General features: G+C 42.4%; 3 protein-coding genes across 3 annotated transcripts in view; all 3 read left to right on the top strand.

The window, feature by feature from the left end:
- atg2a (autophagy related 2A) overlaps window positions 1-8,036 on the top strand; it is a 29,350-nt gene extending 21,314 nt beyond the window's left edge. The window contains exons 27-42 of the mRNA XM_063496182.1: window positions 37-113; window positions 1,873-2,043; window positions 2,133-2,259; window positions 2,604-2,818; window positions 2,924-3,153; window positions 3,362-3,497; window positions 3,618-3,845; window positions 4,049-4,150; window positions 4,411-4,495; window positions 4,699-4,861; window positions 5,094-5,163; window positions 5,250-5,332; window positions 5,439-5,560; window positions 5,657-5,811; window positions 5,931-6,089; window positions 6,308-8,036. Coding sequence (XP_063352252.1) covers window positions 37-113; window positions 1,873-2,043; window positions 2,133-2,259; window positions 2,604-2,818; window positions 2,924-3,153; window positions 3,362-3,497; window positions 3,618-3,845; window positions 4,049-4,150; window positions 4,411-4,495; window positions 4,699-4,861; window positions 5,094-5,163; window positions 5,250-5,332; window positions 5,439-5,560; window positions 5,657-5,811; window positions 5,931-6,089; window positions 6,308-6,544 — 2,360 coding nt within the window. The 3' untranslated portion in view covers window positions 6,545-8,036. The remainder of the gene's footprint in view (window positions 1-36; window positions 114-1,872; window positions 2,044-2,132; window positions 2,260-2,603; window positions 2,819-2,923; window positions 3,154-3,361; window positions 3,498-3,617; window positions 3,846-4,048; window positions 4,151-4,410; window positions 4,496-4,698; window positions 4,862-5,093; window positions 5,164-5,249; window positions 5,333-5,438; window positions 5,561-5,656; window positions 5,812-5,930; window positions 6,090-6,307) is intronic.
- Window positions 8,037-9,292: 1,256 nt separating this feature from the next.
- Window positions 9,293-12,538, top strand: trmt112 (tRNA methyltransferase activator subunit 11-2). Its single transcript, XM_063486374.1, has 4 exons — window positions 9,293-9,452; window positions 11,273-11,374; window positions 11,916-12,008; window positions 12,117-12,538. The coding sequence occupies exons 1-4, from the start codon at window positions 9,378-9,380 to the stop codon at window positions 12,216-12,218; spliced, it is 372 nt and encodes a 123-aa protein (XP_063342444.1). The 5' UTR covers window positions 9,293-9,377; the 3' UTR covers window positions 12,219-12,538.
- A 3,304-nt stretch (window positions 12,539-15,842) lies between these two features.
- On the top strand, window positions 15,843-26,007 carry tgfb5 (transforming growth factor, beta 5). Its single transcript, XM_063486362.1, has 7 exons — window positions 15,843-16,436; window positions 18,839-19,002; window positions 19,148-19,280; window positions 19,372-19,482; window positions 21,051-21,231; window positions 21,619-21,772; window positions 24,351-26,007. The coding sequence occupies exons 1-7, from the start codon at window positions 16,079-16,081 to the stop codon at window positions 24,507-24,509; spliced, it is 1,260 nt and encodes a 419-aa protein (XP_063342432.1). The 5' UTR covers window positions 15,843-16,078; the 3' UTR covers window positions 24,510-26,007.
- The last annotated feature ends 843 nt before the right edge of the window (window positions 26,008-26,850 follow it).

The raw sequence follows: 26,850 nt of genomic DNA, 5'->3' as shown, positions 1-26,850 counted from the left end.
TTCCTAATAAAACCACCGCGTGTTTGTGTCACACAGACTACGTGTGTGTCCTGGACATTGACCTGCTGGAGCTCGCCATCACCACATGGAAAGGCAGTGATACGGGAAAGCTGGTGAGTGCCCACCGTGTGTTTACTTACCTTTGTCTCCTTCACCCTCAGCAGCCGTGAACCACAGCAAGAAAAAAAAAAAAGAAAAAGATTACTGCTGCCAGCAAAATATGTGAGCATAAATAAAACATTACAATTTAGCGCAATTATCTTCACAAACCACTAACAAGCACAGGCTACGTGTTTATAAATATTTTGTTTGTTATAATGAAGTTTAAATACGATAAAAAGCCCCAGGTAGCAATTTAGGACTAGAATCCCTTTCAGCTGGGCAGGAAACCAAAACCAGCTACAGTAAACAGGGCGTCCCTCCTCATCGATGCAGCTGTCCTATAACCAGGTCAGTGAGGACACATTCAGGGTATAATATGAAAAATGTCTGTTTAAAATCAATTAAAAAATCCTTTAAATGTCTATTTTCAGTCTTTATTTGGGTGTATTTGCTCTGTTTGCTGTTTTTTAATTATTGTTTTCCTTTTTATTAAGGTTTTAAAGTTTTTATGGGCTGTAATAAGACAAAAACAATTTAGATCCCCAGGCAATACAGACAAACAAACGAAAGAAAGAACAAGAAAAAAAAAAAAGATGGATAAGAGTCATTACAAGTAAGTTAAATATTCAGATAAACAAGGCATCAACAAAGTATAATAATGCAGCCATAATAAACAAACAACCTCATCAGCAGCGGCTGTGGCTCAGGAGGGTAGACCAGGTCGTCTACCAATCAGAAGGTCGGTGGCTTGATCTTCGGTTTTCTTTAGTCTCCGTGAAGCGTCCTCGGGCGTCCAGGAGTGTGAGTGTGTGAATGATCGGTTTAAAAAGCGTGTGTGTGTGAATGAGGCTGGTAGTAAGCGAGTGCATTGAGTGCTCAGTTAGAATAGAAAAGCTGTATATACAAGTACCCGTCCATGTTCTTGATTATGCCAAGCTCAGGTTTTCTGTGCTGGAGAAATTGCATGCAGTATACATTTTTAAATAGACTTTTGGCTAGAGGTTTTTAAGTTTGTAGAATATTTAAAGGCACAATGAATTATATTGGAGAAGAAAACTCCCATCAGTCTTAATTGAGAATTATTGACTCACTGAAGAACATATCAAACGGTAGAGAAAAAAAAAACCTAAATCCCTCTGATGTAAATAATAGAATTAGTAGATACATTTATAGGAAAACACCCAGAAAATAAAATGAAGGATGGGGATATGGATGATGTATTTGAGAAAATGTAAAGTAGAAAATATGTCATGAAAATTAATCTCTTTTATTTTCTTTCTTGTATTAATTTACTATAAATTTAAAATGAGATACACAAAAACAGTAGATATCTGGTTATAAATGTGGGATAAAAACCCAAACTATTTCTAATGCATACAAATCTATGCATTTCTTATACCCCACCTATGCTTTTCCCCTTTATAGTATTTCTATAAACATGACTTTTAAAAGTTGTGATTTTTTTCTCTTTTATGTATAGATTGTTTCACAATGGAAAAATTAAGTTTAAAGAAGACACGTAAATAAAAAAAAATATACATTTTAAGGATTAAAAGATTAAATGAGAAGAAGATTTGATTTAATGAAGTTTCTGAATAAACTCAGCCCACAATAAAACTCTTTATTTCTGTACCATTACACATTTTGTTAACATTTTTGACAAATGTTTTATCTTTTTGGTGGAAATGTCGCAGCTTTAAGGTTCTCTCATCTCTCTTATGATCTTCCCTCCTGTGTCCCCACTGCCATTGTCCTCTCTTTATTCGACAGTCCCAGCCGCTCTTTGAGCTCCGTTGTTCCAACAATGTGGTCCATCTGCACACCTGTGCAGATTCCTGTGCTGCCCTCGTCAATCTGCTGCAGTACCTGGTCTCTCAGGGCGACCTGCACCCGCCGCCACGGCACACCTCACCCACTGAAATCGCTGGACAGAAATTACCAGTAAGGCTGGTGAAATGTGGAGTGTATGATGTTTACTTTAAAGATGTGATAAAATGGTCCAACATACCAATGTTGTTTTGTTTTATTAGCTGTCAGAAAGTCCAGCGTCTATGCTGCCCTGTCCTCCCGCTGAAACCGCCGAGATCAACCAGTACGACCTGGCTGACGCCTTAATCGACACGGAGAAGAGCCACAGAGAAGAAAGTTTAGAACCAGGTACTGCGGAGTTGCTCTGTTTATAACCCCTGGGATCATCCTGACAGACTATAGTTAGGTAAAATTATCCTGTTCTCATGTGTGTAGACATGCTTCACTTTACACACAGGAGATTTCTCTACAGACATTTGTAGAAGTCAGCCCAGTATTATGAAAATGTAGATTAAAAACTTACTTCAGTTCCTTTTTTTTTTTTTTTTTTATGATATCGTTTGAGTGTCTGAAAACCCCAAAAATTCTGTAGTGGGAACAGTGGCATTCTTTGTATAACAGGAGGTATTATGGTCTGTATAGAGTACCAGTTTGCTAAATATTTACATCTCATTCTTTCTGCTTTCATCCAGGTTCACCTTCAATGCCGAGAAGCTCCCCCGTCTCCGTCTACCTGTTCCCCGATGAAGCCTCAAAGCACGGCCCCTCTGTCCTTCAGGGGGAGCTTGACGGGCTGGTTGCCACAGCAACAGAGGCGCAGGCAGATATGATGTCAGAGGAAGGCTCCGAGGGCTCCACCGACAATGACGACTTCTGTATCCTGGAGGCTCCCGGCATGGGCATCCCTGTGAGGGTCCCCTCTTAGCTTTCACTTCCCTGTCACCTCTCATTCATGAACCCATTTCAGACTCTGCGCTCACTCACAAAATGTCTACGTGTGTGTTTATTACAGCCCCGGGATGGAGAGCCCACGGTAACAGTGCTGTGCGAGGGGCCCATTAGAGTGAAGGACAGCCATTTTTCCCGGCCACGTGGCAGCTCAGACCTGCTCCGAGCCCCGAGTCGCTTCCCGGTGCCTCAGAGTAGGGTAGTTTTACGGGAGATCTCTGTGGTCTGGCACCTTTACGGGGGAAAGGACTTTGGAGGCAGGCCTATGTCTCTGCATGCTCAGAACGTGAACAGGTAACAATGCACATGAATTCTTTCATGCACAGACACCCATGGTTATCATATAATTAATTATATAAATATTAAATAACTGAAACATTAGCACGCTGATTGGTCCAGTCCATACAAGGTTTTTGAAACTTTTGTGTACATAGTTTGTCAGATTTATAGTTTGTTTTTTGTGTTTTTGTTCTCCTGTGTGTGTGGGTGCACCTCTCTGCAGAGGTCGTTCAGTGCCCGCTGGCGTCCGTGGGTCACCTTCTCGCTCCGCCCCCTCCTCTCGACCGCAGAACTCTTGGCGCTCAGCTGGAGGCATCGGCCGTCAGCACAGCCTGCTGATGGAGATACAGCTCACCAAGGTACACTAATGCATTGATATCACTGGTTTGAAAATGTAAGTTTTTTTAAATACATATTGGCATACAGCCATATATCACTGTACCTCTGTCTCAACATGTGTCTCCTGTTTTGTCCTCCAGGTGTCGTTCCAGCATGAGTCCTACCCAGTGGCAGTAGCGGGGCAGGATGGGGAGGGGTCAGCAGCACCTGTGGTCGGGGTCGGTCCCGGTGGTGAGCAGCCGCTCTCCAGGCAGGTGTTCATCGTCCAGGAGCTGGAAGTTCGAGACCGACTGGCCTCCTCACAAATCAACAAATTCCTCTACCTCTACACTAGTGAGAGCATGCCCCGCCGAGCCCACTCCAACATGGTGAGACAGAGAGACGGAGGGTCTTTGATTAGAAACTGAATTTTCTGTTGTGCACAGCATCTGACTTGGAGTCAAACCATCCTGATGTTGTAAATCTTTACTTACTTTGTGCACTTTCTATTTAGCTTAGCTTTAATGCAGTTAGGAACATGCTGAACAGACTTTGAATGATAGTACTCATGTGGTGTGTGTCATTTTTGTAGTTGACTGTGAAGGCCCTGCAGGTGTGTCCTGAGTCTGGCCTCGGGGGGCCAGAGTGCTGTCTCCGGGTCAGCCTGCTGCCGCTGAGACTCAACATCGACCAGGTAACTTTTGGGACTGAATACTGAGAGCTGCTCTTGAACCTCGTCCATGAGGTGGTGGCACAAAAAAAACAACTCTTACTGCAGAAATTATTTTGAGTACAGATGTATTAAATCTGTTTGATCGTCATAAATGAGCCGTTTCACACTCCACAGATGTTTCTTTGTAGCTCAAAATTAATTCAGTACCATTCATTCTGCTGTTTGTACTGCTCCCATAAAATCTTCACATCTTTTCTTATTTTTTTCTGTTTCTTGTGTAGGACGCACTGTTTTTCCTGAAAGACTTTTTTAGTAATCTAGCTTCCTCTGTTAATCCTTACCTGCCTGTGGATCCTGCAGCTGAAGGTGAGCTCTGTCAGGTCTTCTTTTATCATTCAGTTCTTTGATGTCAGATCTACCAAACTGATTTTTAATGGAGTTGTAGTCTTTTTCTTGTTCATCGTTGTGGCACGATGAATTTTAATTAGCTACAGAGTACATTTAAATGATGACTGAGGTGAGGTTTAGCATGCTAGATTTGTGACCTGTTGTAATTTCTCTGTTTTCAGTGAAGGCAGATTTCTCCCAGAAGGGGACTGAGGATCTAGAGATGGCTGCTGCTGCTGGTAGTCTTGGACCTGACCTCACAGCTTCTGTGGAAACTACCTACAGTGAGCAGAGTTCCTCTTCTGCCGGCTCCAGCGCCTCCTCTGACCAGCCAATCTACTTCCGGTATGTAGTGACTGAAAAGAGAGTGAGAAATCCAGAGAAAGAGAATAAAAAAGAAAGAGCAGAGAATACTGTAAAGATGATGTAAGTTACTAGCTAGGAAATTCCTATGTTACAGAAGCCAAAAAAGAAAAATCACCTCTAACAAATTAGCTTAAATAAAGTAGAGTAACTCAAAGACTAAAAGTTTAAATGATTGATAAAGTTTCCCGCTTCTTGTCTCCATCCTTTTCAGGGAGTTTCGTTTCACATCTGAAGTGCCTATTTGGCTCGACTATCATGGCAAGCATGTCGTCATTGAACAAGTGAGTGGTCATTCAGAGATCCTGTCTACTGATTCAAACAAGCTGAAGGGTTTAAATGATGTGTTTTCACACTTGTTGTTCCTCAGGGGACGTTTGCAGGGATTCTGATCGGTCTGGCCCAATTAAACTGCTCCGAGCTGAAACTGAAGAGGCTCTGCTGCAGACACGGGTAAAAACAAACAAACCAACAAGCAAACATTTCAGTTATTTTTCAGTAATTTGCCCTAAATTTGCTGTTAGTAGTTTGACTTTCTGAGACTTTCTGCATGTTCCAGTCTCCTCGGGGTCGACAAAGTGATTCAGTACGCCGTCACAGAGTGGCTGACGGATATCAGGAAGAATCAGCTGCCCGGCATCCTGGGAGGTGTTGGACCCATGCACTCAGTCGTCCAGCTGTGTAAGTTGCTTTTGTTTTCTGCAAACATTTTTACAGCTGCTTTCCATTATTGCTTGGATTGTGGTTCATACTTCCTCTCTCCTTCATCCTATCCAGTCCACGGAGTGAGGGATTTGTTCTGGCTGCCTATAGAGCAGTACAGGAAGGATGGACGCATCATTCGAGGTCTCCAGAGGGGGGCAGCGTCCTTTGGTACTTCCACAGCATCCGCTGCTCTGGAGCTTAGCAACAGGCTGGTGCAGGCTATCCAGGTACTCTGAGTGCAGATCATGACTCTTAGTTACACAGATGTTAAAAGCCTGAAGGTAAAGCGCACACACATTCCTAATATGCCAATAACTCTTCTGGTGTCTGTGTACCTCTGTGACAGGCTACAGCAGAGACCGTGTACGACATCTTGTCTCCAACGCCTCCTCTGAATCGCTACGCCATCACCGAGGGCCGGGCTACCTCTAGTCGACCTCGAAGAGTCGCGCAGCCTGCAGACCTTAGGGAAGGAGTGGCCAAGGCCTACGACACCGTCAGAGAGGTACGTGCCCAAATAAAATGTAGAAAGAGTTCGTGGGTTAGAGGCCAGGGTTAACCAGGGCTGAGGATGAAAAGAAAGTATCTGCAGCTACATCTATGTTGGTAGAAGAGGTTAACTATATGTTACAAGGCCTTGTAGAAACTTCTGCATGCATGAATGCAAAGGGGGCTGAAACCCTAAATTTTTAGACTAAACTGTCTGCTCTCTTTGCTCTCCAGGGAGTGATTGACACGGCCCAACAGTTGTGCGATGTAGCATCCCGCGGCCACGAACAGAAAGGTCTCCCCGGAGCCGTGGGCGGCGTCCTGCGGCAGATCCCGCCCACTGTAGTCCGACCTTTAATAGTGGCCTCTGAAGCCACCTCCAATCTGCTGGGTGGCATGAGAAACCAGATCAAACCGGACGCCCGGAAAGAAGATTTCCTCAAGTGGCGCACAGAGGACGCCCAAGAATGAGGACAGCTTTTTGTGTCTGTGTGTGAGGGAAAGTGTGTGTGCGTACGTGTATACGAGAGTATGAGATTATGATTTGGGAAAGTCTATTCTGTGGGAATCCAGGGGTTGTATGAGTAGCTGCATGTGTGTTGTGTCTAAAAAGAGTCAGCGTGTGCTCCAATGCAAAAAAGAGAAAAGGAAAGAAGAAGAAATTAAAAAAAAGAAAAAAGGACTAACTACTGCTGCAGTTCCTGACGCACAGTGTTTAATGTTGCTCCCACATACATAGACGTGCGAGACTTCATTTTTCTGTTCGGCATTCGCTCGTTTTCTCTCTGTAACACACTAGTGTTTTTCTTCTTAACGTCAGTGCAAACATATCGCCGTCACTTTCTGCTGGCTTCATTTTCAGTCTGACCCGGGCAGAGGGGGCAGGTAAGATTATCACGCTCTGTGTTTCCTCACTCATTTGTGTGCTCTGAACTGTGATGCTTGAAGCTGTTTGTAATTTGAAGCAGTGATTTCAAGCACGAGTTGCACGGAGAAGGGATGTTTATAACTGAGAGCAGCTTCACTTTAATGAGCTTTCTGCAGATGAGTGGGGGGTACCTGTCTTTGGAGGGGGGTTGCCATGTGTTAGTTTTGCTCTCTTTGTGCTCATAATGGAAACTGAAAATATTTTTGATCAAGTGTCCTTTGCTTAACACCCTTGCAGATGGTACAAAGCTGTGTGATTGGTTTAGCTGTGACTCCCACTATGCACCCGCTACCCTCAGTGCTGTTATTCGTGCCATAAACCTTACAGTGTCCTTTTTAACTAGTTTGTGTTGCCTTCCTCGGATCTGTACCTCATCCCCTACTCAAAGCTCAGCACATACAGTGGCATAGCTGACTGAACAGAAACAACGGGTCACATGAAGTCTCTAAATTTTGTAGCATATTGGATTCTGCTCGAGCTTCACGAAGATGACCGTTTTTCCAAGCTGATGTCACTGCAACTCTCCTGTTAAATGTCAGATCCTGGGATCTCAATTAGCCCCCTATGTCCTCAGAAGTCCTCTGCCCACATCTTTAGTTGCCTTTCTGCATTGATTTTGTAATTGTCTCTTCTTCTTAGTTTTTTTAAATATTATTATTTTGTTAAAGCATAAGTATTGTCATGTTTGTTTTCAGAGTAAGAGTAAAGAGGTATGTGAATCTGGTGAAAATGGAGGATGGAAAAATTAGGGTTAAAAATGTTTTACATTTTCTTTTTTTTGTTTGTTTTTAATCAGTGTGAGGGACGCATGTCCCTGTCTCTGTGTGTGTCTGTCTGTCTGTGAATGTGTGAGGATGAGAAAATGTGTTTGTGTGCGCACATGATGCACGTCTGTGAAGGTGACAGGTTGATGCTTGTTACACCTCTTGCGTGTAATTACTATTTACTATATCATAAACTGTATGAATGACCTGTATAATACAAAGATGAGGATTATACAAAATTAATAGAAAAATTAAAAAAATTTGAGTATAAAAACCGAACAGCTGTCTGCCTTTATTTATTGTATTTTTATTATTATGGTTCTTATTATTGTTATTATTATTTATTTATTTATTGTATGTATTGGTAATTTAAGCAGTGTTGTTGCTGTACAGTTTGTATACTGTGGCATTTCAGGAACTTACTTGTAATTACTTGCATCCAAAATGATGGCCGGTATTGTATCTTCACTTGTTTAAAAAAAAGTTAAGACTCAAAGTAATTCAATCTTGAGCTGGTGCAGTAATTAAACCTGTAAGTATATACTGGTGCATCAATAATTATATTGCAAATCCTGAGTATTGATAATATTTTTATAAAATATACTGAGAATAGTGTATTTGCATATATTTTTTAACTTTTTAATCTCTTTCATTACTTCTTTCTCTGATAATTGTTGTGCATGTTGCGTGAGGAAACGGCTATTACAAAAAAAATCACACTTTTTAATTTTTACACTAAATATATAATAATGGGTGATTCTATATTTGGAGGAAAATTTAGACTTCAAAAATTACAAAAGACAGAGAAACTTTGTAATTTTCTATTATGTGTTTAAGAAAAACAAACACACAAACGGTTTGAAACTTTATGTGGAAGTGGAAACTTTAAAATTCATGTGTCTTTGGTTACAGTGACACGGTGAAGACTGGTAACATACAAAATATGTCAAAGAGGACTGACCTTTGGTCTACCCATGGTGTTCATGTCACTTCCTCTTGGTCATCTCTCTGCTTTGTCTCCTCCTGTTCCAGGCTAAATGGGTGTTACCGAAATCTACAAAATAAAAGATATATAAATTTCGCTGCCAAAAACGGATTTTCCAGAAACTTGCAGTGCAAAATTACTGTTATGCAAAATATATATAAAAAATATATATATATATTAAAATACGTTAATATTATTTAAACACATTTAAACTGGTTGGATCATTATAACAAACATGTAGAAAAAAGGAAAAAAAAAAGGTGGATTTATAACTTACTTTGTAATTTGACCTGCAGTTTGATACTGCAGAAGTAGGAACGAGAAAAAAACAAAAAAGAGGGGTGTTCAGAAGCTACTTTATATATTACATATTTTGGAAACATTTTTGTGTAATTTATACGACAAATATTTGTTTTAGTATTTTTGTGGTACAGAAAATGTGCCTTTATTTAAAAAATTGCCCCTAATAATAAATTAAAAGCCACTAGGAATCAACGGAAGCTTTGGGAATCTTTTACGCGACGTACCGCCGTCACTTCCGGTGCACATGTAAACGCCGCAGCGTGGTTTACGTGTAGCTGTCAGATTGTTTGCAGTTTTCTGGCTTTTTAGCGCCTGTTTGTAAACATGAAGCTCCTCACGCACAACATGTTGACGTCTCACGTGAAAGGGGTCACCAAGGGATACCCACTGCTCATCAAGGTAACGGCGAACACCTGGACAGCAGCTAATTCTAAAACACCAGAGCTCACCGAGCTTATCGCGACACACGTTTCTGCTAACGCCGAGTTCTAGTGTTTAGGTTTGATTTATGCAGCAGCAGCAGCCAACAGTTCGCTTTATACTGTAAGGCTAAGACCTGAAGGATTAGAGAGAAACCCAAACAATCAGATGTTTCCCTCTGAGCTGCATTTGGCAACAGTGGGAAGGAAGAACTCCCTTTTAGTAGGAAGAGACCTTCGGGAGATCCAGGCTCAGGGAAGGGAAGCCATCTGTTTTGTTTCTCTGCGGTTTTTATGGCTCATATCTTTGCTATTTTGGTAAATAGGCTCTAATCAACATGATTTATGAAGGGGTCATATATAAATGAAATGTCTTATTAAAAAAGAAATTTTTAATGCCAGGGAGCGCTTTTACCTCGATAAGAATATGGAAAAGTAACTTGATAGGCTTGGTAAGGCTTGATATTGTTATAGGTCAAAAAGTAATTAAGAACAGTTTAAATACCAACACGAATCCAGGAAGAGTTGGCAGGGTCAGGAGTAAGAGAAGAGTAATAAAGGGAGAGTACAGAGAGATGAGGACAAAACCCACACTATCAGAGAGAGAGAAAACAAAACTTAATGACATCAATTAGTGGGATAAAATGTGTGTAGAGTGGAAATAATCTGAGCCTATTCAGGCATAACCTGATCCAGCTCCAGCTATAATCTTCATGATGATGAGAGGTTTGAAGCCCTAATCATAAAGGTAGTCAGTATAGTGCTGAAGGCTCTGCCGTTTTTTCTTCTGCAAACTCCAGGAACCAGAAGTCAGCCTGCGCTCTGAGAGCCAGGTGCTCGCATGGGATGAAGTGGCACTATAAGATCACTACTGGGTCTTCACAGTCAGAAGTATTGGCAAGAAATGAAGTCTGTTATTTAAGTTTTTATAGTTGATACTGCAGCTTTATCACCACACATTGACTCAAGGAGTTTCTTTTGCAGAGCCTTCATACTTTTACATCAGCTGATCTGAGATCAGTTACACTTAAATACATACACAAATTTATTTTGTTCACACGGGTTCACACTTAATTGGCATTAAGCCTTTGTAAGCCTACGCAGGTTTTATGTTTTTATCTTTATATATAAAATGAAATGTGCTGTACAAATAAAATTGCCATTACACGCTGTAACAGTTGCAGAATCACTGAAATGCACTTTACACTGAGCATTTTATCATGTTGTCTGATTTCTGCTTGTGTGAATTGTGTGTGACTGTATCTACATTTTTATGCACCAGATGGCAGGGCAGCACTCCTAATGTCACTGTAACCTCTGCTTCAGTGACAATAAAGCTTAATTCTAATTTTATTCTTGTGAAATCCGGTGTAAGATTTTAAGAAGTAGTCACAATTAATTAAAAATATTCTTTTCCTGTTACACACGACAGAGTGGTTGATAGTTACTGCTGCTGTTTACCCCATAAACATCTTTTATTTTTATTTATTTCTTTTCATATAAATGTAAAAAAGCACAGCAGAAATTTGGATATTAAATCAGGGGAATGTTGAAGATGGTCACATTGTACATCAGCTGTGTAATATTTCATTGAAAACAAGTATATAATTTCGGCAAACATTAAAATGTTTCTCATCTATAATGATTGATGGGTTGCATTTAAACCCTTGCCTATTACCAGCAGTAACATGCTGACAATAGGCAAATATGCACATCTGGTCTTGTGTGATATCATGCCTGCGTGTTTTGAATGAGTGTTAATACTGAACATTTTAAACTCGTGCGTTCTCTGTTGTGCAGGCCACTGAGGTGAAGGTGAATGAGGTGGAGTTTAACCCTCAGTTTGTCAGCCGGATGATCCCCAAACTGGAGTGGGGCGCTCTGGTCCAGGCAGCGGAGGAGGTGAGTCAGACATCACCGACTTTCATTGTTGATGCTAAACTGGCTGTAATGGGGTGTGAGTGTGAATGAATGAATGTTTAATGGACTGGCCACCTGTTCAGGTTGTGTCCTGCCCCTCACTCTGTTTGTTGGGATGGGCTCCAGTGAACCTGAGCTGGATGAGTGGTTAAGAAAATGATTCAAAGCGGCATAAAAAGAAAAAGAGAACTAATATTCGGTGAGCACCCTTTGCCTTGAAAGTGCTCGGCACGCTTGCTTCTTAAGATGAATAATAAGGGAGGTTGATTTGAGTGTGTGTGGATTTCTTCTCCCTCTTCATGTGACCACAGGCTGAATGAGGTTATTTTTTTATGACTCTGGCTTTTATGTATGAGGTTGTTGTCCCGCTACGCCTTCCTGGCGATACTGCATCAATCTAATTGATTCATAAAGCGTCACAGGACTTTGTGTTTATAAAAAATGCTCCACAGTAAACTTGATCCTCTCACTGGGGTGCATGTTGTAACGTAAACACCCGATGCAATCCTTTTTCTCTCTGCAGCTGGGTCATCGGCAGGACCTGCCAGGCGAGCTGGTGCAGGACTACGAGAAAAACGAAGACTTCCTGAAGAAAGTGCACCGAGTGCTGTTAGAGGTAAATGGCTCCAAGATGCCAATTTTCAATTTTTAAGAGCGTGATAATGTGTGCGGATTTTGCACTATGGTGCCACCTAGTGGTGACTTCTTGTCTGTTGCGTTGTAGGTGGAGGTGATAGAGGGCTGTCTGCAGTGCCCTGAATCAGGACGGGAGTTCCCGATCTCCAAAGGAATCCCCAACATGCTGCTGAATGAAGACGAGGTGTAGATGGCACCGCCGCGGTTCCCATTCACCTCCTCACCCCTAAACTGTGTTTCTGACTCTGGACTGCGTGCATTCAGAGACAGGCTGGACTCTGGCCAGAGGTGGAAAACGGGCCACTGGTTTGATTGTAGTTGTGGCATCTGAACAGCCGATGCCGCCAGTGGAGAAGATTTGACGATTAACAGATGGAAACGTTCCCTGAGAGTAACCCCCAGTGCTTTTATTTGTATTTATTTTTGTAACTGTTTTGACTCCTTTCTTGTTTTTTCTTGTCTTTTCTTTTTTCTTTTCCTTTTTCAATAAAACTGTCCAGATTTTCATGACAGCCAGAGTCATTAGTGGGAAATATGGATTCAGTTATATGCTAAAATATAACCCTGAGAGGCTGGCTCTGAACCCTATCCTGCCTTCTGCTAAGGGCTAGATGACGTGGCAGTGGCTTGTCTATATTTGGCTTTGAGGAAAAAGAGGCAGAAACGGCAGGCAGGCAGGCTGGAGGTTGTTTTTGAGGAAGTCTTTCTATTTTTTTTTTTTTTTTGTCCTTGAAGCCACATATTACAGCTCTCATGCACGCACACACACACAGAGTCAGACACAGACAGAGAAAACACCCCACCTGGGCATGCTCCTCTGATCTGAGATGGTCCGTGATATGTCTGATCTTTGTAAGATTGCTGACAGGAGGATTTGAGCGCCATGTTGACTAATTAGGCGTCTTTCATCGTCTTCTTTCTGATGTGAAGCGGCAAGCAGTCAAGTTGGAGCAGGAGCCTGTTTGTTCGAAGGCGCTGTTATCATTTTTAGAAACACTGCCAGGACAGACGACGAAGGGGGAGGTTGCCCTGACCAGAAGCCTAAAGGCAGCCTGAGTCTCTCCTACCTTTCCCTTCTACTTACAGCAATTACAGGCCTCCGCCCGCAACTATAATAACGGTATAATGGGATGGCAGCAGAGCAGCAATAAAAGCCACCCCTGACAGATTAATAGTCCTCTCTGAGTTAGGAGCTGTAATTAACAATGAGACCGAAGAGGAACAGAGAGAAAAGTAAGGCGCTAGATTGAAAGCTTAAAGAGATAAAGATTTTTTTTAAAGCGGGGGATCGACTGCCTTTGGAGTGATTTAATAAAATTCGGAGTAAGCCTTTAAAGTCTCTGCATGAACAAGTCAAAGCCTGAAATCACACCCAGCCTAAAGCTGCATTTTGAAATCAGCATTTTTATGTTGCATAAATATTTAAAAGAGGTTTCACATTTTGGGAAATGGGCCTTTTAGCAGAAATCGATACCACTCTCATCTGGCTCTACTGGCAGGTGACAAATGGCCATCAACAGGAGCGCTGAAACTCATAAACTTACAGTTTTTATTGTTGAATTATTGATTGTCAGGATCTGTGGGTTTCTGGAGACGTAGCTTGAGAATACTGAAGTGGTGGATCACCGCTTTTCTAATCTAAACTTTGCATTTCCCTTTTAGTATTTTTGATACTGCTGTATGCAGGGCTTCTTAACTTTACTGCATTTTCTCAGGTTTTTAGGAATAATTGATTGAAGGCGTCAGAGCCCAGATTTTCCCCAAACAAACAACCATCTCCAGAGTTTACACAGAATGATCTTAAAAAGAGAAAATATCCAATGAGCAGTAGTTTTGTGGGTGAGAACACCTTGTTGATGTCAGAAGAATATAGCCATACTCCTTCGAGCTGACAGAAAGGCAACAATAACCCAAATAACTACTCATTACAACCCAGGTATGCAAGGGAGCATCTATAAACAGAGAAAATGAGACTATGAATAAAATGAGTTCACAAAAATTGGACAATGGAAGACGGAGAAAAACGTTTGCTCTGATAGGTCTCATTTCTGCTGCAACGTTTGGATGAAAGGGTCAGAATTTGTTGGAGACGATGTGAAAGCATGGATCCATCCTGCTGTGTATCAACAGTTTAGGCTGCTGCTGGTGGTGTAATGGTGTTGAGGGTATTCTCTTGGCACACTTTGGGCACTTTGAATGTTATATAGACATTACAGCATACCTGAGTATTGTTTCTGACCATGTCCATCTGTTTACAACCCATCTTCTGATGGCTGCTTCCAGAAGGATCACAAACTGTTTTCTTGATGACTTCTCTGTACTCAAATTCCCTCCCCGGTCACCAGATCTCAATCCAACACAGCATTTTTGGGATGTCCTGGAACAGGATTCATATTATGGATGTGCAACTGACAAATCTGCAGCAACTGTGTGATGCTGTCACGTCAACATGGACCAAAATCTCTGAATAAGGTTTCCAGCACCTTGTTGAATCTTTGCCCCGAAGAATTAAGGCAGCTCTGCAGACAAAAGGTGGTCTAGCATGGTACTAACACCGTGTATCTAACAAAGTGGCAGGTGTACACTATAAACATGTATAATTTGGCTATTTTACACATATTAAGCAAAGGTAATGTAAAGATTTAGTTCCTCAAATGCCGAGCTACTCCTCTGGAGCGGTTTAGTTGCGGGGAGAGGGTGGTGAATTTTTGTGGAGAAAATAATTGCAAAATGTGCAGCTATGTGTGTGTGCCTCTTCTGGAGGGAGGAAGATGGTTTTTACCTACATAATAATACACTGCATTCACTCTGGTGGCATCCCGCCCCACCATCACCACCACCACCATCCCTCCCTCCCTTCCAGCCTCCTTCTCTCTCTGTCTCAGTCTCAGAGTTTCTCACAGAGGATCTGCAGAATAATGGAGTCACATCCTGCAGCAGGTCTCTGTGTCTTCAGCAGAGCTTTCAGCTCAGCGTTCAGCCCAGCGTTCACCAGGCTGGAGCTCATTTAATTTGGGATCTGCAGGTCACTGTAAAGTTTCCTCTCTTTTTTTTTTTAACTCACAGCACAAGGACTTCTTTCTTATGTTTTCTGCGTCATGTCTTTTTACGTCGTCTGACTTTTTCCGTGTTTAGATGTTTATATGAGGGGTTTAACAGGCCCACCGTGTTTTTTCCAACATAAATCACATTTTTTTTCTACGTTTCAGTACAGCCCGCTCACTGTTTACCTATAACGGGGAATGGGAGGACCTCACTAGGTTTTTCAAGTTGTAGCTAGATTCTCTGGAAGCGGATATGGGACAGTCTTTTGCTCCACACATGGGTGTTTCGGGGGTGAAGGCACGGGAGCTGTGTTGCTTTCGGTAAAGTGCGCCGCTCAGGTTGTTGTTTGAAGGATTTGCGACATGGGCTGAGCTCTTGTGACAACTCTGTTCTCCTGAAAGCTGTTCGCGTATCCGAGGATGGACGGCGGAAAACGGAGATAACGTTTTAACTTTCCGGACAGACTGTCGTTAAAAAACGCCACCTTTACACGAAGAGAGCGCGCGCACGCCGGCAAGGGACACCAGAGCTCTCCGAGCGCACCAGACTGGACCTGAAGAGTCACGAGAAATTTCCAATCACTTCATTTTTACATTTTTACAGTGTTTTGTTGCAGTTTTATATTTTTCTTTTTAAATTAAAACAGCCGTTTTTTCTTAGATGCAGTAAGTTAAATGTAGATTTTAAAGAATAAATAATGCGTCCTTGTGTGTTTGGTGCTTGGCGCATCTATGAAAATGTTATAATACTACAAAATCAGAAGTGTGAAGTCAGCAGATGCGGTTTTCCTTTTTTACATGACGCGGTTTTGACCAAAATAACACATTAGAGCTGGATTTTTTAAAATAGTTTATTGATCTAAGTTAGGAAGGCTCTGGTTTCACCCTCAGTCTCGCAGTTAAAATCATTTTACGCACACGTTTCTGCGCGCTTGGTTTGGAGACGCAGCTTGTTAGTCAGAGCCCACGGCGCTGAATTATCTTCGTCCTCGCACCTCCCCGGACAATGTGGCTTCCCCGCCTCGCGCTGCTGCTGCTGCTCCGGTTCTCCGGTGTATTCCTGGTGGAGGGCTTCAACACCTGCCAGTCCATCAACCTGGACGCGCAGAAGTCTCGACGCATCGAGGCGGTGCGCGGTCAGATCCTCAGCAAGCTCCGCATCCGCAGCCCTCCAGATGACGACGACGAGCCACTACCGAGCTCGGTGCCCCCGGAGGTCATGCTGCTGTACAACAGCACGCGGGAGCTGCTGAAGGAGCGCGCGCGCCAGGCCGAGTCCGCGTGCGAGCGCGAAAGCAGCGAGGAGGACTACTACGCCAAAGAGGTGCAGAGGATCGACATGCTGTCCCCCCGCACCGACACAAGTGAGTCCTGACAGGGGTTCTCAATGTGTGGCCCGGGGTCCCCAGTGGTCACTTTAGAAGAATTAAAGTATGTACTAGTTTGAAACGTCTGAATATCCAATCCCATCCGGGTAAAACAAACACAGAGGCCTCTATTCGCTGTTGTTGAGCGTTGATTATGTAACTGAATCTCAGTGAATTACAGTGAAAAAGTAACAATGTTGTCATGTTTTATTTTCATTTTTTTAACTCTTAAACAGCAAATCAGGTGTGTGTTTTCCCCTCATGAGAGATTTATTTGAACCTCCTCAGGTCCTGCATCCTGAACAGACTGAACAGTCCCTCCACCCATATCATAGCAGCAGTGACTGATAATTATTTAAGTTAAAAAACAAAACGATTTTCTGACTGCTGATGGATTAGTATTTCTTGAATATTGTATCTGATTTTGGGAGTCTGTCTTTGATTAACCTGTTTGGTTTGGTAGTTCAGTCTCCTAACTAAGCTTTATGAACTACCTGCTTTTATCAACTTTAACTACATATATCGCAGGTTCTCTGTGCACCATTTATTATCAGTTGATATAAATATTTGTAATAAATTCTAACACAAAAAGAGCTGAAAGCAGCAAGTGTGACATTTTTAATTAATTTATATATTTTGCCAACTACTGTAACTTATAGGACTGTGCAAAAGTCCTGAGCCACCCTTGAGTTCCTTATATTTTACTTGGGGAAAAAAAGTATTTATTCTAATGTGCTTGAAAATCAATATTTGGTATGACTACTTTATTCTTAACTCTTTTCGTCAAGCTTTCTTTTTATTTCTTTAAGCAGTCTTCAGGTAAGCTTCTCAGGGCTCCTTGAAAGACATTCGAAGATCTTGTTTGGATGTTGGCTGTCTTTTGCTCCGTTGTCTGTTGGGATGATCCCACGCTGCTTCAATTATGCTGAGGTCTGATTTGGATCCATCACTCCATGAGACCTGTTGCCACTGAATTTCAGTCCAGTTCTTTCATAATTTTGTACAACTCAGCCTTTTTTCCATGTTTCCCTTCCTTTAAATGACTTCCTGACAGCCACCCTTCCACTGAGACTATTTCTGATCAGTCTACAGTGAACACCAGATGGATCAACTGAAGGTCCAGGTCCATCTCTCAGGTCCTATGTCAGGCTGGATTTTTTCCTGTGCAGACAGATTGTAGACCTGCTGTCTTTTGTCTTCCACTTGTCCAATTTCCTCAGTTTTTCAAGGACACGCTGCACAGCTTGCTAAGATAGGGCAACTAATAGCTCTTTGGAAAAGCATCTTGTTGTTGCGAAAATACTATTTTATGCCTGTTAAACTGTGTTATGTTTTATAAATTTAGCAAAATAAATGTGATTAAACGATGTGTTTTTGTGTCAGGCTGGTAGTAACAAAGTGCCTAAAAATACCAATTAAAAATGTCTGTTCGCTAAGTCCTCTGTTATGTGTAGACACAGCACTGGTTCATCCCTTAACTAAAGTCCCTTTTTTACACTAGAATGATTCATAGGCCAGTGTTAAATGGCTCAACATATTAAAAAAACCATTTCTCTGAAAACAGTCAGGCACAAGGACTGGAAATGAGAAAAAAAAGTGTCCAAAAAAAGACCTCCAGAAAAGACCACTGTAAAAAAAATACATAAAGTCTGGCTCCTTGGAAGTACATATAAAGAAATGAGGGGTGGATCAACACATTTGTAAAGTACATTCAAGACATTTTGTGTAATTATGATAGTGTCGGTTTAACAGTTTATTGGCATTCACACCTGCATTTATAGTTCTTGATAAATATAACAGAATAACTACACTGTAGTCTGCTGTAAACCACATGCTTAATAGGGGGACCAAAAAGGAGAAGCATTAGTAGTAGTAGTCAGTAAGAAGTTTCTGGCTGTTTTAAATTGTAGCTACTGCTGTGAGACACTGTACTACTGCACATCCCATCTTCTAAAAACTAAAAACTACCCCAGATGTGCCCCTCAGTAATGCACTCTGCTTTCCTGCCCCATCAGAGCACTTTCATGGAGTCGATCCACCAGCTGTGGAAACAAAACTCGGTGTGTTGATGGATCTTATTTGGAAGATTTGAAGATTAATGGTGCTGCTGATATTACATGGTGCATAATTGTATAACTGTCTAGGTGTTTGGGGATGTTTCACACAGGAAACCCATGAGCACAACAATCAGCCATATATTAAACATAAGCCCCGACACATTTAGACTCTTTACCAAAACCTATAATTTGGGTTCAAGACGCTCATCAGCAGTAATTACGTCCGAGACAATCAGTCCCACAGTGCAGTTTTAACCCATAGTATAAATACAGCATTGTGTGAAGGCACGAGATGTTGTTGGAGCATTAGTCATCCACAGTGCTTTGTTTTGCTCCCTCAAGATGCGGTGCAGCCAACAGCACCCAGCCCCCACTACAGAGTCGTCCACTTTGACGTCAGCGGAGTCGACCTGACTAACAGCACTCTGGTCAAGGCTGAGTTCAGGATCTTCAGAGCCCCCAACCCACAGGCCCGGGCCTCGGAGCAGAGAGTGGAGCTCTATCAGGTATATCCATTATTCTCAGTGAGCAACAGTCTGATTTGATCTTAAAGTCCGAAGATTGTTATTTATAATTCAACCCAACACAGAAACATCTCTTATGTATCGATGAGATGGGGATCTAGCTCCTTCTGTGTGTTTGTTGTCTCAGCTGCTAAAGCCAGATGAAGACAGCACATCCACTCAGCGTTACATCGACTCGCGCACCGTCCAGCCAAAAGTCAAAGGAGCCTGGATCTCTATGGAGGTCACAGAGACTGTAAAGGACTGGGTGTCAGATCCAGGTGAGCTTCAGCACCAGCGAGTCGTTACCAGCTTGCACTGCGATCCATACATCAGTGTTTGCACATCTCTTTCCCTTCTTCCCTCCCATAGAGAATAATCTTGGCCTGAAGCTGGGCGTCCATTGTCCCTGCTGCACCTTCGTCCCATCCACCAACAACATCGTTCCCAACAAGAGCGAGGAGCTGGAGGCCCTGTTTGCTGGTCTGTTTCAGTCTTTTATGATAGAAAGACTTTATAATCATGCATTTATGTGCACTGCAGATGCCGCTAAAAGCACTCTAGTCCAGGAAACTGAGATTAAAGGGACCCAGTGATGATGATGATGCTCCTTATTCTTTCATATAAATTGTTAAAAAGGTAGATGCAGACGTAATCCATGTGAGACTACATTTCAGGCTTCAGACTAATTTAAATGTTTCAGTTTTGCTACTTATGCCTCTGAGTGACGTCAGTGAGGCATGCTGCCCCTGATAATGGTCCTCCGAGCCACACAGAAGCCCCACCCACCCGCTGTTCAACTGTTTCTGAGGGGCAGCGAATCAGGAGGAGGAGAAGAGCCAAAATGGCTTGTTTCATTTGTTTGCTTCATTTTGTTACTGATTATGTCCTTAAAATCAGCACAATCAGCCTCTTTGCGCAGATGCTTGTTTTTAGATTGCTGTTTGGGATTCATCGTTAGTTGTACTGCAGCTATGTGAGATTGTTTTTCACAAGAACAACTAAGCAAGACAGCCAGCGTGCCAGCAAGACTTAAGAAACTTCAGTTGTGTCTTGGCGGTCTTTTGAGTTGCGAAATGCAAAGTTCATAGATTTGGAAGAGTTGAAGATTTATGAGCGCAGCAAAAAAATAAGATTTAAAAAAATCCAGCAGGTCACAAAAAAGTGAACATAAATAACAAAAATGATTTATGAATCACTCACACACTATCGTACAGGAATAATGGAAAAACTGTTCCTCCACACAGTGATACTACTGAATACCAGACTGTCTGTGTTGCTTCATTTAGGCCCCCAAATTATGGCACTTTCCTCAGGACTTACTCTCAACTGAGCCAAGTCAGGTTTTTGCACACGTGGGGGAAAAGAAATTCAACTTGTGATACTGATGTAAGACAAGCAGGGGCTTGTTTTGAGCGCTCTGGCTCCTGTAGCTCAGAAAGAGTGAAGCAAAAAAAAGATCCATGAAGTCAGACAAAGAGTCAGACCATCGTTTCTGCTGTAGGAAACATCTGGTTTACATATTACTTCTGTCATATTTGTTCAATGACATTCAAAATGTGTACAAGAACATTACTTCTGCTGCCTTCTTAGAAAAACAGAGTCTTTAGAGGGTAAGAATCAAAGAGGTGACGGCGCCTTTCACGGACAGATTCAGTAGTTATTGCTGCGTATGAAAAAACACTTTTTCTGGCACTCACACCGGAGCTGGCTGACTAACTTTAAAAACATCATGCACGCAATTTTCTGCCCTTTTAACAGTGCATTTACTTGGAATTTAAATATATTTGGATTGAAAAAATATGCTTAAAAAAAGTGTGAACTAAATGCCTCGGCCTGGCAGAAAGACAGCGTGGAGTTTTGGGAGGAGCAGCAGTCGCCGCTGCAAAATGAAAGCATGGGAAATGAAAATAAGATTAGAGTATTGCACAAACCATAGGAATTAAATCACATTAGCTTTGAAACAAAGCAACATCCGCCCACAGACTCTGGTGGAAGACAGAAAGTTTTAGTTTTTCATCCTAAAAAAAAAAAAATTCCCCCTTCTGTAGGCGTGGATGATGAGCGGCTCCGTCAGATGAGGAAGCCTGGTCAGGTGAAAGGACAGGCAGACTTCAGCACCAAGACGCCGCACCTCATCCTCACCCTGCTGCCCAGTGACAGAGTGGATAACCCGGCCAGGAAGAACCGCAAGAAGAGGGCGGCCGCCATCGACACCTCAACCTGCTCCCGGTAGGCCGCCGACCAGCCGCTCGTGTGGTGGTTTAGTGTGACTGACTGACACCGCTGACACTCCTCCAAGATTTGTAGTTTTGTAATTCTGAAATCTAGTTGTGGGGAGCACTCGGTTTCATTTTGTTTTTCTCCTCGTGACCCACTTTGCAGACAATTGCGCGGCAAAACTAACAGGGCTGACCCTGTGTTTAGACTGCAGGCCAGCGGGCATGCAGCGTTTTATTTAGACTACCTCACGCTGCAGGGGAAAACTCTGGCAGCCCTGCATAGTTATTACCATGTGATGGTTGGTTCTTCGATGGTGACCTGTGGTAATTTTCCCATGACACTGAAGAGAAGGGTGGGAGCTGAACTACATATTGTGTGTGTGTGTGTGTGTCTCAGTGGCTCGGACCAGGGCTGCTGCCTGCGCTCGCTCTACATCGACTTCAGGCGTGACCTCAACTGGAAGTGGATCCACGAGCCAAAAGGTTACAAAGCCAACTTCTGTGCCGGCAACTGTCCTTACCTCTGGAGCGCCAACAACCACTACAACATGGTGAGTCTCAGGGGTCAAAAGGTCACCTGGCTACTAACCCAATCTGTTTAATCTTTGTTGTTCTTTCTTAGAAATTTTGCCATAAAGACTTTTAATAATCAATATTTTTTTAACAAAATAGGAATTGTGGTTAGTTAACAGCTGACATTTGACATGTTTTGCTTTTGCTGAGAAAAACTGTCTTTATGTCCATTAAATTATGGATAATAATTGGATAATAAGATCAGTATATGTGCAGGTAATCTCTGTGAACCAAAATATAGGGGATACTCCTAATATACAGCTATGGATGTAAGCACAGAAGCCCCACCCACCTGCAGTTTAAAGCGTCTGTTTGCAAGGGACAGCCAATCAGAAGATAGCTGGGTTAAAGTGGTGGTTCTCAAACTGTGGGACAGGCCACACCCGTGGGGCACAGAGCCACTGCAGGTGGGATTGTTATTTTCAACTCGCATTTTTATTTATTGTTAATGATTAATAAAAATCAATGTGGGTGTGTGGAGTGAAGTTAAAGAGGCGCATGCCAGGAAAAGTTTGAGAACTGGCTTAAAGGGAGAACAGCAAAAACAGCTGGAAGCGGCTGCACCGAGGCCCAGCATCAGGTAAATAAGGATTATATTGAAGTGGGAATCATGCAAAGCTACACTAGTGCATAGTAGCTGGAATTAAACTTAATCTGTGCCCTTAATAGAACAGAATTCGTAAAGGCAGTTTTTGGGCTTGTTACTAATTAGCCGAGTCGATGTGTGGATACCTCGATATTAGCAGCTTCCCATATCTCATGAGATCCTAGTTCAGACTAATAACTTAGATTACCTTCTCCAGTAGGACAAATGTGTTCTTTTTTTCCAACTTATATTTCTTTCCAATTTAGAGATTCATGACCTTTAGTGCTGAATATTTTGAATGGAAACAGTGACAGACTTCTCGGTGCTGAGACACGGCCAAATTATATAAACAGAAAACATCTGTGATTGTCAGAAAAATCTGAGCAGCTCCTCCTCAGCCCGTCTGCTAAAACACTCTGGTTTGGACTGAACTCCAATCAACGCTCGGCTTGATGTTAACGTACAGAAAGTCTGAAATGCAGGCGACATTTTCCCGTAAGTGAGCCCTGAGCGCACTGTTTGCGGCAGCTAAACACCACTGGTTAACCCCAGCATCATAAATGGGCTGACACCTCACAGAAGCCTGTTAAAGAGCACATAGGTTTATGCAACCCAGCTGGCCCGTCTCACTCAGCGAAGGGCTTGGCCTGTAGCCTCACTGACTCTCACCTTTCTTGTACTTCACTTTAATATAGATGTGTAGAATTTCACATTTATTTTCAACTTAAGTTTGCAGCAATTACACATTTTGCTGCTGTCAAAATGTGGCTTTAGTTTAAGGCAGTTTGGCTGCTTTTGCTGTGCATGTATTTTGGAGAAACTGACAGGATGTACTTAAAGAAGTCAAAGTTGATTTGATTGGTATAGATTTACTTAGAGCTCCCCCACATAAAATGCACAGAAAGCTACATTTTAACGTCTGAATATGAAGATTTAAAGCTAAAAAACAGACCTGGTAGGAATTAAACTTGAAAAGTTGGATAAGTGAGGGAAATGTAGAGACTCTGGAAAACCACCATTAAAAGTTATTTTTAAACTGGAATAAAACAGGAAGTTATGAATCTTCTTGAGTTAGCTTTATATGTGCTGTTTATCTGGTTTTTACCAGTAAGCAGAATCAGTCAACCTTTTGTTATGTTTAGCTAAACTAACCAGATGCTGATATTAGGAGTGCTTTTGAACCTCTCATCTTACTCTAAATAAGCCAATTTCCCAAAATGTCAAATTAACATTTAAGAGTTGCCAACACATTTTAAAAAAGTACCAAAATAATCATGCAAAATGACCATAGACTGTATTTAAAAGATTGAGGTAGCCACTGGGACATTTGAAGCTTCGAGTTTAGCATTATGGCCACCACAATCTTTAACCCGAGTGTTAGTCGCTTATGCCAGCAAACGTCATTTAAGTGCTTTCAAAGACTGTATGGGTGCACTCAGACACAGATACTAGAGAGATGCTAATTAGCACTAAAAAAAATAATAGTGTTGTAGAATTTTACTCCCTAAAACTGGAGCACAAACTTATTAGTCTTATTAGACTCATATTATTTGTCAGTTATTTGCATTAAAAATGGTCCAAAAGGCACCAACACCTCAAACACCAACTCAAGTTAGCAGAGGTAAGGCCAAGTAGCCACTAACTGGTCACTCAGACCTGTAACTGCAATCCTTAATACAATGAAACAGGTGAGTTATGAAAAAAAAAATCATGTCCGCGGAGATGTTACAAAAGGTAAATTATTTAAAGAGACCTAAACAGCTTTTTAAACATGGGAGTCTGTGGGGATTGGCTCGTTTGTGGCCATTAGATGGACTGCCGTTTCTGGCACTTACCACATTGGCTTCATTTTTCAGCCCTGCTTAAACTTGGGCTGAACTTCACACTGTTCAGCATGTTCATTCATCACTCACAGCACTAAACTTTGGATAAATCGCTCTAACATCTGCTCATTTCTGTTCCTGGGTCAGATTCTGCCCCTCTACAACAAGCTGAACCCCGAGGCCTCCGCCACACCCTGCTGCGTTCCTCAGGACCTGGAGCCCCTCACTATCATGTACTTCATAGGCCGCACACCGCGTGTTGAGCAGCTCTCCAACATGGTTGTGAAATCCTGCAAGTGCCGCTGAGGGAGGCAGACGGACTAATTTCAGGACCAAAGCTACAAACTGCTTCTCTCAGGGGGGGACACACTGATCCTCTGTTCATTAAGCTTCGCACCTCAGATTCATGAGATGTTATTTTTTTAATGCTACATGACTCCAGTATCAGGATTTTGCTTCCCAACTTCTGCTCTTCATGCTCTGGAACTTTCTGTTTGACTGGAACACTGTAAATACGGCAACTCAGCTCTATTAAACCTGTACTTGGATATTAAAATGAAACGGGGGTTGCTGTGCGCCTGCTGCATGAAAAGGATTCTTTTTATCAGGAGTTTGATTCCCCCTCCGTCGTTCTCCTGCGGCCGTGGGCAGCGGGGGCAAAGCTGACGTGTTTGCTTTAGGTTTGAAGGTGTTGATGGGAGGGAGGCGGTGTGGAAAGGTTTGCAGGCTGACTGAGATCTTTAGGCGAAGGAGGCCGGGAACAGATAGAAAAGAGAGAGAGGAGCTGTGTCCAGGCAGAGGCCCCCGCCAGCTCTCTGCGGTCCCGGGCTGAAATCTGCCTGCCGTAAACAGGATGTGAAAGATTTCCAGACACCGACCCGACCACTCACGGAACGCCAGATTTAAACGCTCCCCTCATCTCCGCTGTCGCGCTCTCTCTCTCCCTCTCTCTCTGGTGCTCAAAGTTCTGGGATTTGTGGTGGGAGGAGAGAGGGAGAAAAGAGAGGCTTTGAAAATGAGACGTGGGATGATAGGGCTGTATTTGGAAAAGCTGCAAGTTTGGAAGGTGGTATTTTGCAGCCTTAGCAAATTTGTAACTATTCGGGTCTGGCTCAAACATTTCATAATCGCACTCTCATGCTCCTCTGCTGAATGTGCCTTCATTATCTTTATGTAAAAAGCTGTTGACTCATTGCTGAGGTTGTATTTTGTCATACCTATGTTTATCATCGCTCAGAGTCTCTCACTCTCTCTCTCTACAGCCGAGTATTCACATTGACCACTTTTGATAGAATGTCTAAAAGCTGAAAATAAAATTAAAAAAAACCAAAACATCCCCAGGGCTCATTTTAAATATAGACTCTCTGGTATGCCAGTGGTTTGTGTGTGAGAGCGAGACAGACAGCGACTGGGTGCGTGTGTGTGTGCACGTCTGCACTGTGTGTGTGTGTGTGTGTGAATGTAGCTAGTGAGGTCATGCGTGATAGCACAGAAGTCATTCCTGAGGTTTTATTGTGAATTTTATTGTGATTGTGTCTGAAAACAACAACAAAAAAACCCCATCTGCAGCAGATGTTCTCTCTGTGACTTTTCTTAAATGTATGCGTGCATGTGTTTTGAAAACCTGCTTGACAATAAAGTTTTAGCTGAATAGGAAGCGGTCCAGTCCCAGTAAGTACGAGGCTGTGACAACAACATCAGTTATAGAAGTATTAAGCGGGCCAGTGGTTTTTATACTCTCACTGGTGTTACGCCACAGGAAACATCGCCTGCAATAAAATCGTGTAACTGGATACTTCAAACAATATTCTGGTCAACACTTTAAGGATGTGCTGTTGTAAAAAAAAAAAAAGAAAGAAAGAAAAAGAAAAAAAGTGCACATGATAGATCTTATAGATAAGCTTATAGATATCTGAATGTTTCACTTCAGGTGGATTAAATGAAACTTTTCTCTCCCCAGGTTGGCATAACTGGTTTTCCTTCGACGCTTTCCATTTTTTTACTTCAAAGTTTACACATTGTGCTCATTCCCAGCTTTACACTTTTACTAGAGTAGCTTTGCATAAGTCTCAGTTAAAAATAATCCTTATTTATCTGACACTGGGTCTAACTTTATTTTGCATGAAACAAGCTGTTTTAAGACAGCTGTCTTCTGATTGACTGTCCCTCATGAATAGAGGATTTAAACAGGAAAGGGGTGGGGCTTCTGTGCCTACAGCCAGAGCTGAGGGCGTGAAATGTCCCTTCTATCACAGTGACATCATGCAGAGTCAAAATGAGAAAAAAAATGTCTGGAACTTGGTGTTTAGCGCAGTGTGAAGCTGGGCTTTTGGCTCACAGGGATTACTTGCACATAGATATATGGACAGAAGCACTGAGCCACCGACATTTACACCTACACGAGCTGCTCGGCCGTGGAAATCAATGCCAAGAAACTTCCGGTGCACAATTTTTTGTGCCAATGATAATGTCAGAGGAGGTTTGGAGCTCTGCAGTTATTGAGTCAGCAAAACGTTGGTGGTTGAGCATTTGCTGACCCCGCTCTGGATCTTTGCGTGGTCTGTAACTTCATAGCTGAACTGCTGTGGTTTCAAAACGTTTCCAGTTTGCAGTAACACCGCTTACGGTTGATCATGGAAAATGCTGG

Source organism: Pelmatolapia mariae, linkage group LG2 (genome assembly GCF_036321145.2).
Source record: "Pelmatolapia mariae isolate MD_Pm_ZW linkage group LG2, Pm_UMD_F_2, whole genome shotgun sequence".
NCBI classification, from domain to species: Eukaryota; Metazoa; Chordata; class Actinopteri; order Cichliformes; family Cichlidae; genus Pelmatolapia; species Pelmatolapia mariae.
The sequence above is the reverse complement of the archived record's forward strand: the minus strand, read 5'-3'. Positions and strand labels throughout refer to the sequence as shown.

Bases quoted from the DNA above. Each gene is read 5' to 3' on its own strand.
- trmt112 (XM_063486374.1), top strand. From the start codon at position 9,378: ATGAAGCTCCTCACGCACAACATGTTGACGTCTCACGTGAAAGGGGTC. The intron at 9,453-11,272 runs GTAACGGCGAAC...TCTGTTGTGCAG, and splicing joins GATACCCACTGCTCATCAAG to GCCACTGAGGTGAAGGTGAA. The intron at 12,009-12,116 runs GTAAATGGCTCC...GTTGCGTTGTAG, and splicing joins TGCACCGAGTGCTGTTAGAG to GTGGAGGTGATAGAGGGCTG.
- tgfb5 (XM_063486362.1), top strand. From the start codon at position 16,079: ATGTGGCTTCCCCGCCTCGCGCTGCTGCTGCTGCTCCGGTTCTCCGGT. The intron at 19,281-19,371 runs GTGAGCTTCAGC...TCCCTCCCATAG, and splicing joins GGACTGGGTGTCAGATCCAG to AGAATAATCTTGGCCTGAAG. The intron at 21,232-21,618 runs GTAGGCCGCCGA...TGTGTGTCTCAG, and splicing joins GACACCTCAACCTGCTCCCG to TGGCTCGGACCAGGGCTGCT.